General features: G+C 40.8%; 1 protein-coding gene and 1 long non-coding RNA gene across 2 annotated transcripts; both read right to left on the bottom strand.

Moving 5' to 3' along the window:
• Positions 1-11,317: 11,317 nt before the first annotated feature.
• Positions 11,318-13,660, bottom strand: LOC311066826 (uncharacterized protein). Its single transcript, XM_084088208.1, has 3 exons — positions 13,246-13,660; positions 11,769-11,837; positions 11,318-11,642 (listed from the first exon to the last, which is right to left on the bottom strand). The coding sequence occupies exons 1-3, from the start codon at positions 13,397-13,399 to the stop codon at positions 11,551-11,553; spliced, it is 315 nt and encodes a 104-aa protein (XP_083944334.1). The 5' UTR covers positions 13,400-13,660; the 3' UTR covers positions 11,318-11,550.
• A 1,465-nt stretch (positions 13,661-15,125) lies between these two features.
• On the bottom strand, positions 15,126-18,762 carry LOC311066660. Its single transcript, XR_014603122.1, has 2 exons — positions 18,073-18,762; positions 15,126-16,838 (listed from the first exon to the last, which is right to left on the bottom strand). It is a non-coding gene; the product is annotated as an uncharacterized lncRNA (long non-coding RNA).
• Positions 18,763-20,510: the final 1,748 nt, after the last annotated feature.

Below are 20,510 nucleotides of genomic sequence, written 5' to 3'. Positions count from 1 at the left end.
CTATTGCGTCGGCTTATGCATCCAAGGGCTCGGATTGCCCCTTGGGTGTTAGGGCCCACTTAACTAGAAGCATGGCCTCGTCGTGGGCCTGGACAAGTGGGGTTTCACTTCAAGACATTTGTATAGCAGCAGGCTGGGCCTCCCTGTCTACATTTGTATGGTTCTATAACCTAGAAGTGCCTGCCCTACAGGCTAGGCTGTTCTCAGTCTGATTATGCTATATTAACACGTCTACCCAACTCAGTTCGCTTAGACTGTTGATATGTTTGCAATGTCCTGTGGGCCTATGCAGTTTCAAGGTTGATATATTTCCTTAACTGTATAGAGCTGGTAAGTCCCGCCCCTTCTGCAAAACCCCGCTGGACCTCAAAGTTGAAAAACCGTCAATGCAAGTGAATGGGAGAAAATAATTATTTTCTGGTCCCGTTTGAATTGTGCCATGAATGTGAACATATGTTGTCTGTGAATTTTTTATATAACTTTTCATGTTACGAGTTTGACAGTATATGGTATGATTCTTCAGCTAGCAGTTGTGGAAAAGACATAACGAGAAAGACTACATGTCGCCTATGTGACGTCACCCCATAAAGTTGACTTACCCGTGGTTTTCACCAACTTCAACGATTTTGTCCTCTCCCTGAAAGAAGGCGGTGAAGTGCACCAAAGACACAGCCATGTTTAGCGGGATCCGTGAGCTAGTCCGTGTGCTAGTGGTGTAATGGAGATCTACTGGTTAAGGAAATTTGTCAACAATATGGGGTGTCTAGTCAGGACACGGAAGGCAGGGATAGTCGTTGAATGGTTTTAATAAATATACTTCTAAAATACAGATGCACAGGCACTATTTCTCATAAACTTTACAGTGTAGGTGTGGTTCTAAATGAAAGGAAATAAACATCAATATTACTTACATAAACACAATTTAGTTAACTGAATAACTATCTCTAGTCACTTAAATAAACAGTGCTAAACATGTCCCGAAACGTAACCACAATGAGAATAACATATAAGTTACACATACAACAGATATAAAGGCTGTCACTGACTATAAACCTTAACATAAATTACTAATATAAACTTAGCTATATGATATAGTTTCAACTTACTTGTGGTCACTGACGCACACGAACACAATGCGAAGATTAGCTTAACTGAAACTGAAACTAAACTGACAGCCGTTCTCTACAAGCCAGGGCATGTCGCAACATGTCAGAAAGGGGCGTGGTCTGAACGAACACTCGCTGTACATGCTCTGTCCATGTTCACATCACTTGAGCCTTTTGCACAGCCGCCCCATAATTCACGGTGTGAATTATCTCCTGGAAAGGCTCAACTATCCACAGGAGCTGCTGTCGAGGCATTATCCGGTATGGCTGGCAGCTCAATGAGCTTGGCCACTGGTCTGGTGTAGGTCCTCCCGTCTACCTGCACCTCAGCAGTCCTCACTTTCCCATCGACACTCCTAATGGTCTTTGTGACTCGTCCCACGGGCCACAATGCACGAGGTAACCTTTGGTCAATTACCATCACCACTGTACCCACAGTGAGGTTCTTTGTGTCCTTTACCCATTTCTGCCTTGATTGCAAGAAAGGCAAGTAGTTCCGTATGAAATGCGTCCAAAACTGGTCAGCTAACACCTGACTGTGCCGCCATCTTCTTCGACTGAGAATCTCAGACTCAGGGTACACCACTTGAGGAAGCGAAGAGTCGGGCCGCCCCATGAGGAGGTAGTTGGGGGTTACGGGATCCACATCGGCTACATCTGTCAACACATAGCCCAGTGGCTTGGAGTTGAGGATTCCCTCTACCTCAATCAGGACTGTCTGCAAGACTTCTTCGGTCACTGTCTGTGCTCCCAGAGTAATATAGAGTGCAGCCTTAATGGATCTGACTTCCCGCTCCCAGGCTCCACCAAAGTGAGGTGCATTTGGTGGGTTGAACTGGAAACGGATCTGGTGCTTAGCCAACTTGGTCTGCAGCTCTTCACACATGGCCTCAAAACTTGCCTTGAGCTCGTGCTCCCCTCCGCGGAAGTTGGTCCCACAGTCAGAGAGAAGCTCGAAGGGAGTTCCCCGTCTAGCCACGAACCTTCTGAGTGACATAAGGAACGAGTCAGTATCCATGTTGGGCAGCACATCTAGGTGAATGCACCTGGTGGTCATACACTTAAAAACAATTCCCCATCTCTTTTCCATACTCCGACCTCGCTTGACCTGGAACGGGCCAAAGCAATCTACTCCTGTTGAATAAAATGGAGGCTTCAGGAGGCGGAGACGACAAGGGGGCAGATCTGCCATCTTAGGAATAGCAGGCTTTGCTCTCCATTTCTGGCACTCCGGGCAGGATCTCTGATGACGACGCACAGCTTCTCGGCCTTGGAGGATCCAAAACTTGCGCCGGAGCTCTGCGAAGACCCTCTCCGATCCAGAATGGAGTAACTTGTTGTCAAACTGTCGTATGATAAGTTTGGTAATATGGTGCTTGGGTTCCAGCACAATTGGGTGTACGATACCTTCTTCCAGACTAGTAGAACGTCACAATCTACCACCTACTCGGATAAGACCCCTAGAGATGTCGTACTCTGGAGCAAGTGACAAGAGCCGACTGCTGGATGAAAGTGCTTTCCCTGTTTTCAGACACTTGACTTCCTCTGGAAAGCTATCATATTGCGCTCTCTGAAGGATTCGGAGTTCTGCTTCTGCGTAGTCATCTGCACTGAGGGCGCTTGACTGGGAGGCCGCCCCATGCAGTGACCTACTCGTTGCCTCAAGGAGATCTTCGAAGGTAGAGTGGTCTTCAGCGGCTGGGATCTCTGGAGCAGTAATGGCTGACATAATGCCACAGAACGCAGACCTCTTCATCTCTGACTCATCTGGGACCTCCACGAAAGAAGTTGTGGATGGCCAACTCTCACGTGGTAGCCAAAGGAAGGCAGGACCTTGGCTGAATTGGTTTGGCTTGGCTAGGTTGGATAGTGTCATCCCTCTGGTGATAGCATCCGCGGGGTTATTCTGTGTGTCCACATACCTCCATGACCGGTGATCCGTCAGCTCCTGAATCTCAGATACACGAGTCCCTACAAACACCTTGTATCTGCAGGACTCTGACTGTATCCAGGCAAGTACTGTGGTGGAGTCAGACCACAGCACTGTGTCTCTCAACTGAAGGGTGAGCTCTCTCTGGATCATCTGGGCAAGCTGAGCTCCGGTAAGGGCGGCACAGAGCTCAAGGCGTGGCATTGACTGTTGTTTCTTCGGTGCCACTCTTGAACGTGCCAGCACAAAGGCTACATGGACTTGGCCATGAGGATCCTCACCACGTAGGTAAGCAACTGACCCGTAGGCGGACTCTGATGCATCACAGAATACGTGAAGCTCGAGGGTGATGGCACTTACATCCACGTCCAGTGGGAAGTAGCTCCGGGAGAGACTAACTGTTGGGAGCTGAGGGAGCTCTTCTTCCCATGAAGTCCAGGCTTGCAGGAGGTCGACCGGTAAGTTTGGGTCGTCCCAGTCGCGGTCTTTGGCCCACAGTCTCTGGACCAAAACTTTGGCCCTTGTCGTGAAAGGCAGGATATGACCTAGGGGATCATACTGGCTTGCTAGTATCTTATAGATATTTCGCATGGTCGTCTGGCTTGGGGAAACCGGGCGATGCCTGTAATGGAGTGTATCCTCCATGAAGTGCCAACTGAGGCCTAGCGTCATTTCTTGAGCTTCACCATGCGTCTGAGAAACCCATCTTTCGCTGCTGTCAGACTTGGCTTCCTTAGGCAAGTTACGAATCACCTCTGGCTGGTTACTGGCCCATTGACGAATATCGAAGCCACCTGCAGCTAGAATGGTTCTAAGCTTCGTCACAAGGTTACTGGCTTCTACTACGGTGGGTAGACTCTGCAGGCAGTTGTCGACGTAGAAACACTGTTCTACACTGTGGCGGACATTTTCTCCTGGTTGACTTGACTCATTGATGTGTTTCTGAAGAGCAAAGATCGCGCAGCAGGGACTGCACGTCGTCCCGAACGGCAGAACCTCCCACTGGTACACTGATGGTTGTTTGTCCGTTTTTAGATCCCTCCAAAGGAACCTCAGCAAGGGCTTGTCTCTGTCCAGCAGGCGGACCTGGTGAAACATCCCTTTAATGTCTCCACTTACTGCGACTCGATGCTCCCTGAAGCGCAGAAGGACTCCAAGGAGTGAGGGTCCTAAGGCTGGACCAGGAAGGAGGTAGTTATTCAAACTTTGTCTGCCAAGCTGGAAGCTGCAGTTGAAAACAATCCGCTCCTTGCCATTGTGTCTGACCATGTGGTGGGGCAGAAACCACGACTCCTCGGATGAGTCCACCTCGCAGGAGTCAATCTTGGTGGCGTACCCAGCATTCTCCAGTTTCTTGATCTCCTCCTGGTAGGTAGATGCACGCAGTGGGTCTTGTACTAACCTCTTCTCTGTGTTTCGCAGGTTCTTCATCACAACTTCCTTTGAAACTTGCAGCTTGGACATGTTTGGGACTCGTAGAAGGGGTGTAGCGTACCGATGCACTCCGTTTACTTCTACACGGATGGTCTCGGCCTCTAATAGGTCCACTGAGTACTTGTCCTGTCTGGATCTGGTCACCAATCTCTCACTTTTGAAAGGCAGTGTATCTAACTGCCACAACCGTTCAACTTGACTGAACAGCTCAACAGAAGGGGAGGAAACTGTGAACAAGCACTGTGTGGTGGGAAGCTGGTGCTGCAGGTATTTCGCTGGACCCTGGAGTGTCCAACCGAGCTTAGTCTTGACTGCTGCAGGACCACCAGGGGGACCAAGATGCACTGGCTCAATCGGAACGATCAGATCAGCATTATCCGATCCAATCAGGAGGGTTGGCTGAACACCATCGATGGGTGGGATTGCCAGACCTTGTAGATGGCGATATCTTCTCTGGAGCTGGGTAACCGGGTAACTGTACTGAGAGAGGCCTAGGTGTTCACCTGTGAATGCGCCTTGAATGGAGAACCTCTTTGTTGGTTGGGAAGTTGGAGTGATCGTAAAGGACACACGTGAGCCTGACAGTATCTTGATGTCTTGGCGGATAGTACGGAGTGTGAGGTCTTCTACTTGACCCTGTACTCCTAGGTGGCGTGCTGCAGATGAAAGCAGAATGGTTCTCTCAGAGCCATCATCCAGCACTGCATACGTGTCAAGCACTTTATCCTGGTATTGCAAATTGACTCTGACAATCTTTAACAGCACCTGGCTATATCTATTTGGCTGATCCAGGTAGTGAGTCTCTGCTGTCGATGTGATGGTGGGCTCGTTCCCACTCCTCTGGTTGACCTCGTAAAGGACGGAGAGGTGTTTCGACTTACAAAGGCGACACGGCTTCTTGAGGTCACAAGCAGAAGCTAGGTGAGAACGTCCGCATCTCCAGCACCTCCTCTTGACTTTAATCCAGTCCACCATCTCTGCTTTGGTAAGTTTAGCGAAGCTCTCACATTGGCTGAGGTAGTGTTCTGCCTCACAGTAAGGGCAGGATATCTTACCCTTCCCTTGGGTTCGCATAGAATGAGCTGCTTGAGAGGGCGTGTCGGATGGATGGTTACTGGAACTGTCTGTCCCATGCATAACCGTAGTAATCTTAACCTTGGACTTCTGCTGCTTAAATTCTCTCTTATCCTTCTCACTGTGAGCTTGAAGTGAGGGCTCAATGTCCAGGCATCTGACTTCTGCCTTCAGCCACTCTGAAAATTCAATGAGCGTTAGCTTCAGTTTATCCGGGTCCTTCCTATACTGTTGACGACGAAATCTCTCTTGCTGGTGCTTGGGGAGCCTGCTTAGAAGGCGCTTCACATTGGAGCCGCAGTGGAGTTCCTCATGGCCTTCACCTTGGAGAGCTTTCAGCATCCCTACCAGCGACTGCACTCTGATGGAGAACTCGTCGAGAGCCCTATCTTCTCGGATGGGGGGTAGGCGTTCCATGTCCTCTATCTCCTTCAGCACAAACTGATATGGACGTCCATAACGTTCATCCAGTGCTTTCAGAGCTTCAGAGTAGGGCATACTAGACTCTGCATGAGCTAGCACTAGGCGATGTGCATGTGGCACCTTGACATGCTTCAGCAAGATGGCATACTTGTAATGCTCGGACTGAGAAGGATGGAGGAGTGTGCTAAGGGAAAGGCGTAGCTCCACATATTGAGCTCTGTCCTCCTTGGTAAAGTCAGGAAATGTTGGGCCTTCTATATTGGGGGGTGTATGCTGATACCCGGTGGATGGATAATGGGCCAGCATGGCTGGATTCCCTTGGTAGAAAGGTTGGGGTACATAAGGAGGCTGATGTATTGACTGGTGCACAGGTAGAGGCATCATCTGATCGAAAGCTGGATTTACATGTAGCGATCTGGGAGGAGCCACATGTGGGAGATGTGATGTATGAGGCTCAGGTGGCACCAGATGTGGATTTCCCAACTGAGGCTCCCTACCTTTCTCGTGTTGGCTGCCGGGTGCAGCTGCATTGGGCTTACAATTACCCGATATAGGGTAGGACGAGAGTGAGCTATATGATGTGGCATTTCTTAACAAGCCTACTGATGGCTGTAGACCCTGGGTTGACTCTCTGGGATGGCTGGGCTGAAGGTGAGCTGGTGGATCATGTTCAGAATCCTGCTTGATAGCTTGAACGTCATAGCGTGGAACGAGCGTATGCTGAGGGGGTTGAGTGACTCGGCTGAGAGACGGAGGAAGTGTCATTTGTTCTAGCTGATGGGTTAGTTCTGCAGCTACGCTTGGGTTATCCTCAGTTCTGTGGTGGTGAGGAACGAGGGCTGGCGAAGGCTGTGGTTCACCTCCTCTGTCTGGGTAGAGTTGGCCTACTGGGGTCTGATGCCGTGATGACCTCCTTGACGACTGAGCTGAGGTCCGAGGGGAATGATGCTGCAGGAAAAACTCCAAAAGCTCTGTTTGTTTCTTAGCCGTTTCACTCTGTTGCCGCGCTGTCTCCAAAGCTTGATGAACAATGGCTTCATTTGCATTATGCATTGGTGGCATTGAGGATATGCTTCTAGCAGGACTGCGTAGCTCCCTCTCCTCTTCGTGCCTGTGCATCTGCGCTAAGCTATGCTGATCTGGATATTCGACTAAAAAATCATCCAGATATCTTGGGCGTTGCAGTGAGCGTTTGGGGCGCACCGGTGAAACAGGGAGGCTGATTCCTTCTTTACTGGTTGCCATATCGTTGACACTCAATCCGGCTCGAAGGACCATAAATTGTAATGGAGATCTACTGGTTAAGGAAATTTGTCAACAATATGGGGTGTCTAGTCAGGACACAGAAGGCAGGGATAGTCGTTGAATGGTTTTAATAAATATACTTCTAAAATACAGATGCACAGGCACTATTTCTCATAAACTTTACAGTGTAGGTGTGGTTCTAAATGAAAGGAAATAAACATCAATATTACTTACATAAACACAATTTAGTTAACTGAATAACTATCTCTAGTCACTTAAATAAACAGTGCTAAACATGTCCCGAAACGTAACCACAATGAGAATAACATATAAGTTACACATACAACAGATATAAAGGCTGTCACTGACTATAAACCTTAACATAAATTACTAATATAAACTTATCTATATGATATAGTTTCAACTTACTTGTGGTCACTGACGCACACGAACACAATGCGAAGATTAGCTTAACTGAAACTGAAACTAAACTGACAGTCGTTCTCTACAAGCCAGGGCATGTCGCAACATGTCAGAAAAGGGGCGTGGTCTGAACGAACACTCGCTGTACATGCTCTGTCCATGTTCACATCACTTGAGCCTTTTGCACAAGTGGTGTTGACGTTTCAAACGCGTCGAGAGTTGTAGTCCACAAAGTGCTCTCACACAAAGTCTAACCGTATCAAACTTCTACCCGCTAAATTGTATCATTCTTTACACGAAAAGTTATATAAAAAATTCACAGACAACATATGTTCACATTCATGGCAAAATTCAAACGGGACCAGAAAATAATTATTTTCTCCCATTCACTTGCATTGACGGTTTTTCAACTTTGAGGTCCAGCGGGGTTTTGCGGAAGGGGCAGGACTTACCAGCTCTATATACGTGTAAGCACCTATCTTTCATAATACCGAGTTGTCCCGCCCTGTTCTGCCGCTTATGCAACTATTCCACTTATACATGAGCCCCGGGCAAACTGCCCTTGGGACATTAGTGATTGGAATCTTAGCATGCACAGCGTTTTACATGGGGTTCCCGTAGTGTAAGCTAAACTTACGCGACACGAGAGTACTCTCGTAAGAGAACGACACTCGGTTACTAACGTAACCTCAGTTCTCTCTAGAGAGGGAACGAGTGTTGCGTAACCTGCCGTGCTTGTGCTGTGTTATGGTTTCACTTCCAGTCTACTGAAATCATAGTGCAACCTGGGCAATGGGTATTTATAGGCCTAGGCCACACCCATATTGGCGGGCCATGACATAGCGCAGGGAAGGCTTCCCATTGGTGCTGAAATCATGGCAGATGCACTGATAGGTTGCAGCAGTTGCCGCAGAGCAGCCAATAGGCGCGCGAGCTGCCTCGCCTACGTTAGAGTCCTGCACGGGTTCGGGTACCCGCAAATTTTGATCAAACGGGTGAAAAATATCCAACTGTGTCGGGTGTCTGTTCTATTTTAAGCGGGTCGGGTCGGGTGCGGATTTTAATTAGTGCTGTTGACGGATAACGGGTCGGATGCGATTTGAAGCACTGCGGGTACGGGCGGGTGCGGATTTACAAAATCGGACCCGTGCAGGACTCTGGCCTACGTTTGCTTGCTGCAGCAAATGCGTTTTAAATTATTAAAAATTAAGGATAATTTTTTGTTTCAATATTCTCGAGAAAAGGAGTTTTCCCGTAGCGTAAGCTAAACTTACGCAACACTCGTTCCCTCTCTAGAGAGAACCGAGGTTACGTTAGTAACCGAGTGTCGTATTTCAACCAGAGTCTCGACTGTGAACACAGGAAATCTCGCAAAATCTCGCGAGACTTCAGAATAAGCATGGCGGATCTCGAGGCATCGACAACACAGCTGACACAGGTAAATACACGCGCTAGAAGAGTTTTTGTTTTGTTTGTTTCTGGTCCCGCTACGGATGCCACGATGCCATCAAGCGGTATCTCTGGTCGTAATCAGTCCTTCACTGACCAATTAGCGTTCATTAGCAGAATGCTAGCGTGTTATGGGCAACAACAACTCAACCTGTAAGAAATCGAAAGGACATAAGTACTCGTTCATTCAATTTTCGACCTATAACCCATGTTGAACTTGCAAAACCTACAATAAAATCTGAGATTTCTCAACGGCAATCGGGTGAAAGAGACACATTTAGCCGTCTAGCCCCATAGACTCCCATTCAGTCTGCACTCGCCCGCGATCACCTCCAGTGGAATTCTAATGGAACTGCAACCAAGATCGATACAATGGGGCTAATAGGAAGTGAAAAAAAACATTGTACCCACCATTATATATAACCTTTTATACAGAAATATATTCATTCTTTTTTGTCTTTATTTATTATTTATTGGATTTATTGTCTCTTTAGAAAAAGTTATTTAATCCCTCTATAGAACCTCACTGAACCCTTAACACTCAACTTCCTGCAAGTGTGTGTGTGTGAGAATAACCGTGTCTTCCATCATCTCGCTTTCTGATTGGATATTGTTTTATTTTACGTGATAATCTCTAGAACGTGTGCGCGTTTGTCCTCGGAGTTCCCCCCACACATCAGGATTTCTGATCGTAAATATTAAACATGTTAAATATTTACGATTCGCGTTCGGGGCGGCTCCGACGTTCTTCCGAGCAGGTTCGGACACTCTTAACACACTTCACACCAAGGGAAAATCTGATAAAATAATCTGTTGAACCATCAAGATAATCGGACTCTAAAGACTGCATCCACTAGTATCAGTCGCCACAGTGCACCTCCTGTGGCCAGAGGAGTGAGGTTTACTCGCACAGCTCTTACTAGCTGGCCTCCGTATAACTTACCTTAAACCTCACTCCCATCCGGGTCACGACACCAGATGTAACGAGTGGGATTCGAACCCGTCTTTCCGGCATGGGAGGCCAAACATCATGCAAAATAAACGTTTTATATGCATAGTGCGGCCTCTTTACTTTTTTTCATATGTGTTATATAAGGCCAGCACTCTGAAAATCTAAAAAAACATAGAGTGAAGCCTGCTCCCAACCATATCAGGCCAAACATTAGAAAATGTAAGTATGGAAAACAGACAATTGTCTTTGTGCTTTCAGATACTTTTTAAAGGTTTGATAAAATAAAACATAAGACTCATAATGTTAAATACATTTCTTATTGATTACCAAAGTTTTATGATATAACATCAAGATAAGAAGAAAAATAAATGTTTTAATTGATGATACATGTACAGTCAAAGCTTTGATTGTTTTAAAAATACAATAATGAACTTTAAAAAAACATGTTTTAATTATGTAAATAATAATAAGGCAGATGAGTTGCATGAAATTAATGCATTTGGAGTATTACAGCTCTCATACGAATAACTGGAGCAACACTAACATTTAAAAGCAGACCACCAAATGCCTGTGTATTGTGGTGAGATCTGGTATTTATCTCCTCCTCCTGAATAACCCCTAGTATCAAAGTTGCTAGGTAGTCTTTTGCTGTCAGGTCAGAGTAGGATTATATCCTCACTAGCTTGTTTAATTTATACCAGCAAATCTAGGTGTAGTCCCTACACTCTCGTGAAACAATAATAATCATTGGCAACTAGACATGGATCAAATTCATGCTTACCCTCCAGCAGAATCGTTCCTGGAATCTTTGTTGTCCTTGCCCAGCTGAAAAATAAATGTGCTTAAGTGTATTAAAATTTAGCATACTTTTGTGTATTTGAAGCCACACTAATCATCATTATACTTCAAGTGTGTTCATGATTAGTTAACTTAAAGAATGCTATTTTGGAACAACTAATTTTGTACTAAATATATTTTAATTGTAAATAAATTGTACAAGTACATTACAAATTCATTATGAGTGTCTTCGAAACATATTTGTACTATATTTATAGCATTAAAAGTGAATTAGCGTTACACTAATAGTTTATTATAAAGCTGTTGTATTCAGTATTTAAAATGGTATATTAAAAGTGCAAAAATAATAATATATAAATGTTAAGACATACAGACTTTGAACTCAAGAAAACTTTAATATTATCTTTTTGTGTACATTACAAAATAAATACATAAGAGTACATAAAAAAATAAATAAAAAGATCAGTGAAATTTTAAGGCAGAGCTATTTTTTTTATAGAACATTTCAGTTATACATGCATTACTGAAAAGTACACTATGAATTTTACATCACTAAATAAGCATCACAATGCAATTTTCTGAAAAAATAAAAATAAGTTTCAGAAAAACAATGTGCAGAAGTGAATAATGCATTATGTACAAACTTAGGCCTACAAATGGCTTAACCAAAGAAACATAAGAGTTTTAATTTCACATCTTCCTCTTCAAGTGGACAATCACTTTTTTGAGTACGCCTCACTTTTTTCTGCAACTGGAGCTTGTGGTTCAGACACTGTAGTATTTGAGGACTGATGCTTTATCACAGGATCTGTGAAAGGGAAGAAGAATTTATATAAAATGATCCAATGATTAACATTTTTGTATCCATGTTTGAATATGTGTATAATAATTTGCATAGAAATGCATTAGAATTTCCGTTGGCTTCTCAGTTTACCTTTAAAAGCTTTGACTATATCCTCCTCATCAAGCTTTATCCTCTTGTCTGTCATTTCTATACAGCACTCTATGAGTTAGATTGAACATGAGATTAGAAGAAGCCCAACACAATTTACAGTGTTGTGCAAGTTGTGCAAAATATTGTATGTCAGGACAACTAGGACAAGTGACTTTAAGCTTTACTAAAAAACAAAACAATTAAATAAACAGATTTTTACATGAATGACTCAAATTAGACACCTGAAATGAACACGTTGCTAACATTTTTCGAACTGTCGATCACCGTTCAATAGGCCTGATTCAAAAATCTCTACAACAGAGGTGATATGAGATTAAACCATACTTACACTGTAAAAAAATTGCTGTAGTTTTGCAGCTGCTTGCCAGTAACTTACTGTAGATTTAAACTGATGTTATTTACTGGCAACAGTTTGTTCAAAGTTAAATGAACATTAAACATTAACAAGTCTTTGTCTTTACAGAATAAAACTATAAAATAACAACCTAATGCAAAGCATTCTGGGAACCAGAAATCTTCATCAACCTTTTTCTGTTTTTTTTTCCTTCAGATTTTGGTTCCCAGAATGCTTTGCATGAGGCTGTTATTTTAGTTTTATTCTCTAAAGATAAAGACTTGTTAATGTTTAGTGTTCATTTAACTTTGAACAAACTGTTGCCAGTAAATAACATCAATTTAAATCTACAGTAAGTTACTGGCAAGCAGCTGCCAGTAATACTGTAATTTCTACAGATTTTTTTTACAGTGTACAACACTCTTCGCTTGTCTCTGCACTCAGATTTCAGTTTTTCTTCTATAGCAGCTGGTCTGAAAAACAACAAATATTAATATGAAAAAAAGAGAGATTATATATACATACATTCAGCAATAAGGTTGTCAAGCTTGAACAACTATAAACACAAATCATCAACACACACTACCATAATTGGCTGGTCAACTCAAGACAAAGTAACTTTGGTCATCATAACATGTTTTTCCCCCAAACTTTTCAAAGATCATTTACATCAGGGTTCACCAATCTCGGTCCTGGAGGGCCGCTGTCCTGCAGAGTTTAGCTCCAACCCCAATTAAACACACCTGAACCAGCTAATCAAGGTCTCACTAGGCATACTAGAAACTTTCAAACAGGTGTGTTGGAGCTGGTTGGAGCTAAACTCTGCAGGGACAGCGGCCCTCCAGGACCGAGATTGGTGAACCCTGATTTACATCATAATGAAGCCAAATTGTTCAGGAAAACAGAAATAAATACACAGCTTCATTTTGCAAATAAAAATAATGTTAATGCAATGTTGTACATGTTATAATGACTAATTATGTTTTTTGAGGATGCATTGGACAATGTTTTATAGTTGTTTTAAGACAGACAAATGTCTCCACATAGATTTTAAAAAGATTTATTAAGATTAAAAAACTCAACATAAACTTTTTATTTATTCAAACAGCAACTAAAACTTACCAGTAACTTCTGAGGGCAGATCTTTATCTCTTCGAGTCTTGAATGTAGATGAACTGAAAAAGATAGTCAGGTCCGAATCTTCAAGATTGTGTAACCCTGTAGGCATTTTTGAGGAAAAGTTGTTATTCCTGAATAAGGATCCACCGTATACCATTGAAATAAGGGTCCCATTTTCTTGTAATTGTTATCGAAACAATAGGTGCATTATTCACAGCCGAAACACTACAGGTGGATAGGTGTAATGGACAACAGCCTTTTAAGTAGCCTTTTACAAGTAGCCTACAAATAAGTAAAAGTGAACAACATTGCAACAACATTGCAATGCTTAATAATAGTTGACAAATGTTTCTAATACATTATAAGTTGGTACTGCATTGTAAAGGTATTTTTTATATTAAAATGATATATACATAAATATTTAAAATATATTGCAGTAGGAGGTGTTTATAAAGTTAATATATTTTAAACACACTAAAAGCTTAATCATTTTGCTATGTTCTTACACAAAGTACTCATAAAACTTATTTTAAGTAAGAGGAACATTAAGAGAAATAATTCAGTTGTACAGTTAAATGATGGAACATTCTGCAAAGTTATGACCCTTTTACATCTGATGATGGGGCCTCATCCACATCCACCAACTTCTGTATTTTAGTAAAAGAGCTTGCCAAGAGTGGAGGAAAGGAGAGATGCTTAGTTAAATATATTTTCCACATTCATAAATGAGGTGTCTCACACCCATAATGTATTTGCCGTGCATCCCCAATCACTCGAGCGTATGTGTAATGGTTAAGTAAGGACAAAATGTGTGTCATTCCACTTCCCAACAATGTTGAAAGAGACTAAAATTCTTGGGGAGCTTACAGACATCAACGCCAAACCGACCATCAGTCCTACAGTATACGCATGAATACTGTCAGCGACTTTTTGTTTGCAGTAGCCCCGCTTTTTCTCCATTAAACAATACCAATGAAATGTTCTTTTTTAAACGCTTGTGACAATGCTAACACAGTGTGAGTGAACTTCATTTTTTTGCTTAATTTAGACAGTATTATCTTGTCTGTTGCAATATGGGTGATGCTATCTGTTAAATCATAATGTAGCACTGCACCAACTTTAAACCACTTGCTTTTCAGCATAACACACATTTTTTGTGCACCTGTACTTTTGAAGTGTGCATTTAATGTTTTGTTTAATGTCATTTTGTGTGTAAGACGTATCATATTTTTTTTGTAAAACTGATTAAACTTTACAGAACAGCTGCAATAACTGCTATCTGTGTACTTTACACGCATCACAAAATTTCATAAATGGGGTTAAGGGCATTTTCATAGTAATACTATTGAACACTATCTAAAAGAATGTCCTGACTAGAGTGAATAACTTCACTTCATAATTAGACTAAAATCTAACTTAAAATACACTCAAACTTAATATTACAGTTTTTATTTTAAAATGTGTTATTTTAAAGTATGCTTTCAGTCTATGTTACAATGACAATTTTGAGCATACAATTTTAAATATATCAAAAATTATGTTAATTTTTTTCCAAATAAGTACACTTTAGAAAGTACACATAACTTTCACTTCAAGTATATTTTAGTGTAATATATTTCTAAAAAGTGTAATATAGTTTAATTATTTCAAAGTGTGTTAAAAGTGTTAGCATGAAAGCGTGATGCCAGTATACTTTTTATATATTTACAAAAAGTACAATTTGTGTAAGTACATTTTCAACATACTATCGGAAATATAAATATACTTGAAATACAATCAAGTACATTTTTTTTTCCACTTGGGTGGTCTTGCAAAGATTATTGTAATGATCTGTCTATCACTAATAGAACTGTCTTTGTAAGCTGAAGTAAAACTTAACAGTGTTTGTCTTTATGAAATAAAATTTTATTTAAACAAAAGATAAAATACTGGTTACACAAGGATATTTGTAGCAAATCATCAAAAAGTTACAGGTTATAAAACTTCAGCTTATCCAATCTCAACAGGGCAGTGCTGTATGAGTGAATATTACACAGGCTAATTACCTTGTAAGCAGTTCAAGCAATAGAAGTAAAAAATAACTTGTTCTCATCCGAGGTTTCTCAAGTTATAATAATACAGCAGAGCAATTTAAGCAAAAATAATTTCAGTTGAAAACTGAGCTAGAAGAGAACTAATTTCTCCCCAGGGATGCAAACAACATCAAAATCAAAAATGCAACGAACAACAGTCAAAAATGCAGTCATATTTATATGGAACTGGGTTACATTGTTCCTATGCAATTTCTTGTTTTTTTTCCAGAGGAAATAAATCTTGCCACATCAACCTCAGTCGAGTGGGTTTTTGGTAACAACATTGTTTCCCATATATGGGCTGGGTTCCTGGATCAGTCCAAAGGAATTGTGAAATGGCTAGACTTTGGAATCGACTTATTAAATTACCTGAAAATAGAGTAACAAAAAAAGTTTTTCTGTGGAGTAAGAATAAGTCCCCCTGGGCTGCAGAGCTCCAGACTGTTTTTGCTGATGTACAACTACAGTACGTATTCTGTAATTATTTGCCCTGTAGCGTCAATAACATCAGATCCATTTTGATGTCAAATTTTAAACATAAATGGCTGATTGGGATTATTGCTAAGCCAAAGCTAAGGACTTACTTACAAATTAAAGATGTATATGAAACAGAGTTGTATGTAAAGGCAAATTTGACAAGGAACCAACGATCTTTGGTGGCTCAGCTGCGAACTGGCATCCTTCCCCTGGCCTTAGGTTCACTCAAACTCCTGAAGAGGACAGACTCTGTAGACTGTGTGAGTTAGGAGAGGTTGAAAATGAAACTCATTTTGTGTTATATTGCCCACGGTACGATGATTTTAGAAATGTATTATTTGGTGAATTGTTTGTTAAAAAGCCTGAAATGTTCTGGATTAGTGATGACGACAAGATGAAATGGTTGTTTAATTTGAATGTGTTTAAATTGGCTACTTTTGTTTGTAAAGCCTGGATGAGGCGGCAGGCTTGTTTATTCAAATAAGTTCATGTATGTTGTGCCTACTGTCTGACAACTGGTCTTTTGTTGGTGGTATTGGTGTCTTACAAGCCCATTAGGGCTGGGCATACAGTAGTATGCAAGACACCATAATAAAAACTATTCATTCATTCATTCATTCATTCATATTCATTCATTCATATATGGGCATTCTTGCGTCCTTTCCGTCCTCTGCGCTTTGGGCTTCTGTGTAGGTGTGTGCGTGCGTATGTATCTGGAAGTGTGTTTGTAGGTCCAACATGCCTATCAAAATTCAAATAGTTTACTACAGTATTCAAAAAATGTTCATGTTCCCTCACCATCTATAGCTTTCTGGTGTCCTACCATGATATTTCTTACACTTATGGTCTATAATATGGTCCATATTTATAGTTATTGTCAATGGCATTGCTAATTTTTGTAACTGCGATGATAGCAAGAATGATATAGATGACAACGATTAACCAGATGAGGAGGCCAAAAGCAACACTGACATGGTTAAGGATGCGAGACATTCTGGAGTTTTTGCTTGCTATTGGTTGGTGTCCAAACATGTTTGCATCCCGAGTCTGTGAAAGTAAATAACAATAATATTACAAATATTGGTACAAAACCTTTCTTAAGTGACATGTATAAAATCAAATCAAAGGTCTTCACAGGTCAGAATATAAACACAATAAGAAAACACAAAATGCTACTCTAAACTAAGAAGAAAATGAGAAATAGCATATTATTATATACTTGATTTATAGTAGCTGAAAAGTTTTAAACATCAGTGCTTGGAGTGTATTAGGCTATATTTGCAGTTTTGCAATATTTACACATATACACAATATACACAATATTTGCGGAAAGTGTCTGAATTCACGTCTCCGGTTTCAGCTCCTCCCCTCCTGCACGCGACAACTCTCGCCCGATCGGTTACATCCACCCACAGCCGATTTCTAACACACCTTAAATTTTAATAAAACTGACTAGTTTTTTTATTTATTTTTTAACTAGCAGTTTATACTATTTTAAAGCACGTGGTCTATATTATTTAATTCTGTATTATTAATTTTTAAACATTATAGAGGCTTCCTTTTCATCAACCGCAGCTAAGCATGGCGCTTCTCGTCTGTGTGACTGACTTAAAACTGTTTGTGCTACAAACTAGTGTGCTTTGTAGGCTACGTTAATAAATTAAAATAATATGGAAAGAAATACCTGTTTATTTTTTAGCGAGTCACACCCTTTCTTTAAAAACGAAAGTTACTGGAAGCCACAAAACAGCATTTAATGCTATAAATAGACCTAGATGTAAAAAGGTTAACAACATGCTAAAAATACAATGCTGAAATTTTAAACAGAGGTTCAAACAACGTCAAAATATCAATGTTGATTCGAATAGCAAACTCTTTTTTATTTAAATTCAACCTTGATCCATGACATTAAATAGGCCTAATCATTGAAAATGCAGGCTGTAAACAATAAAGACTTTCTGAAGATTTAAGTAATTCTTTACATATTTAAACTCTGAAATATGAACCATGGTTAATATAGTACAACTATGACCTCATTATTTTGACTGTCTCTATTGTCTGTTTCAGTTCCACATTTATACTTTATACTGACATGAATCATGACCCTGAAGTCTTGTTTAGCCCTTAATTTAAAGTAATTTTAACGGTGCTCTATAAACAATTTCAAAACAATATTTATGCCCTATATTATTTTAAAAATTATTTATTCATTTTGAAGAGTAGCCCAATCATTTGTAAATGTGCTAAGCGAGGTGAGACAGGTGTATGAACCAATACTTACTGTGATGGAGTAAACAAGAGCAGCCGATCCCAGAGGTAAGCAGCAGCACAGCAGGGTAAAGATGGAATAGCACAGGTAATCTGGCTCTGGATTGGTCAGTGGAGTGAAGGACACAGTAACTGGAGGCTGCACAGTGACCACAGTCTGCCCTGGATATGGCCCTTGTATGTACTGGCCAGATGCTGCCGGAGCTCCATAATGCTGCGCAGGTTGACCTGAAATGCTGGGATAACTCTGAGAGGGAGGGAATCCAATGGAGTATTGTGGAGGGTCCTGCTGAACTGGAAGTAAAGGCTGCCCTACTTCCATTGGAGACTTTTTGGGATCCATGTTTGTCTTTGATATTTTTCCTGCAGCCCTGAAGGAATAAGAAAGATCTGTACGTCTGTCTCTGGTGTGTGGTCAGGTGAAGATTGATCTGTTATGTGTATCAAGTTCTTCGTCTGGTTACTGGTAGCTGGGTTGTGTTGTACTGTAAGGGGAGGAGTGACAAGAATTTCGACACAGATTTCCTGTTTACTTGAATTTTCTAGTTTGACTGCAAACATAACTTGGTGGAATCAACATGTAGCTTCATGAGTTCAGGAAAATGAAATACCAGGAGACATATGATTTAATGATTCCTGAGCATGTTTTTATAAATTCTTTTTTAAATCTTTCCTTCTCTTGTTTCTGGTTCCTCCTGTCAGGTTCCTGTTCATACAATTTTTTCTTATGTTGAAGTTGGTTGATCACTGGGAACTAACAATCTTTGTGGTATTTTTGGTTTGCTTGTCTGACGAAATTCACTTCTCATAAATTTTTAGGAAGGTTAGTTAAACTGTCTGACACATCACTTCCTGCACAAATGTGGTGAAACGTGTTTTGCACATCTTGGTTTATAGAGTTATAGACAAACTCTTCTGCTAGTGCTAAAATGTAATAACTGAAGTCATATTTTCATTTATTATTTTATCCTCACATTGTTAAATTCAATGGATTCAAAGATTCAAAGATCTTTCATCTTGAAGACACATTAAACACATGCAGTATATGTGGGTAGTACAATCTGATGAACAGCGTCCTCTCCTGTGACCTTTCCCCATTCGTTCTCAATTACCCCCCACCGATCCCACACTTTCAAACTCAATGGGCTCAGGGAGGCAAAAGAGACGCCGCAATCCGCTGTAACTTTAACCCCTGGTGTCGCTGTCAAACAGTGTCACTTTAGAAAACGTAAATTGTTGTACGTTTGGATAGATGGTGAAACTTACAATATGGGCGTATTTACAAAAGTTTAATGTAAACATTAGGTATTTACAGCAACAACAACAAAAAAGTAAAATAAATCAAAATAAATACATTTTAGATCCCTTAACCCTACCCCCAAACATAACCATTTTATAGAGGATATAAAAATAATATGAAATGTAATGGACAGAAATGTGTAAGTAAAATTAAAATTTTAGTAACATTATAAAATTAAAAAATATATATTTTGAGCCGCTAATCCCACTCTTACTTCTAAATCTACCCATAACAGTTTCTTAAAAAATATGCACAGTAATAAAGAAAAACATAACAGACAAGTGTATAAAAACTGTTTTTCATGATCAAATTTAATTGGCCAATCAAAGCTTACATTGTTTTAAACATACCATAATCGGCTTATGTTTTAATGATTCATTGAGCAAATAACATTTCAAATGGAGAGAACCAAATCTATTTGTAATCTGCATCCAAACATGACAGCTCTAATAGCTGTTATTCTTAAAAAAAAATAACCTGGTAGACAATCACAAATACAGTGACAACAAGCCCAATAGCAAGGGCGACATGATTCAGGGTGCGTGCCGTTTTGGAGTTCTTCTCTGCTAATGCTTGTTGTCCTGAGATGTTGGCATCTCGAGCCTGTGAAAACAATTGTAAAACATAATGTTAACCTCTGTTCTCATTCTGAATTTCTTTGAGCCAATGGCACAGGGGGGAATTCTCAAATGAGGGAGCAAACTCCACTTTGTGGATGGGTTTTCTTATAGTTCAACAAACTGTATAAAGTTTCCTCTCAAAACACTATCTACTTTAACAAGCAAACAAAATTATGTTTATTTATTAAAACCAAGTCACAACAACATAATGTCATCAAATGTATACATTTTAAACATTTAATTTTTTTATTGGTAATAATGTAATTTAATGTTAATGTCGATGCAAATCCTAAAGGTTGCCAGAAACCTTTCATTTAACTGATCTGAGTGCTCAAAAAATTGGTTTGCTTATGGATCTTCATCCTAAGTTGTAATGTAGCCCAACCAAGTGGTTGGGACTAGAGGTCTGCACTCCCGATGCAAAACAGTGCGGCGCAGGACAAATTTTGAAAGGTCATTGCGGGCGCGGGCGGGATGATGGAGGTGCACTTGCGGGTGCGGGCGGGAGGGATGATACGCTGCACTCCCGCA

Source organism: Abramis brama, assembly GCF_963993115.1.
Source record: "Abramis brama genome assembly, chromosome: 17".
Classification (NCBI taxonomy): Eukaryota; Metazoa; Chordata; class Actinopteri; order Cypriniformes; family Leuciscidae; genus Abramis; species Abramis brama.
Note: the sequence above shows the minus strand (reverse complement) of the source record. Positions and strands in the feature narration are given on the sequence as shown.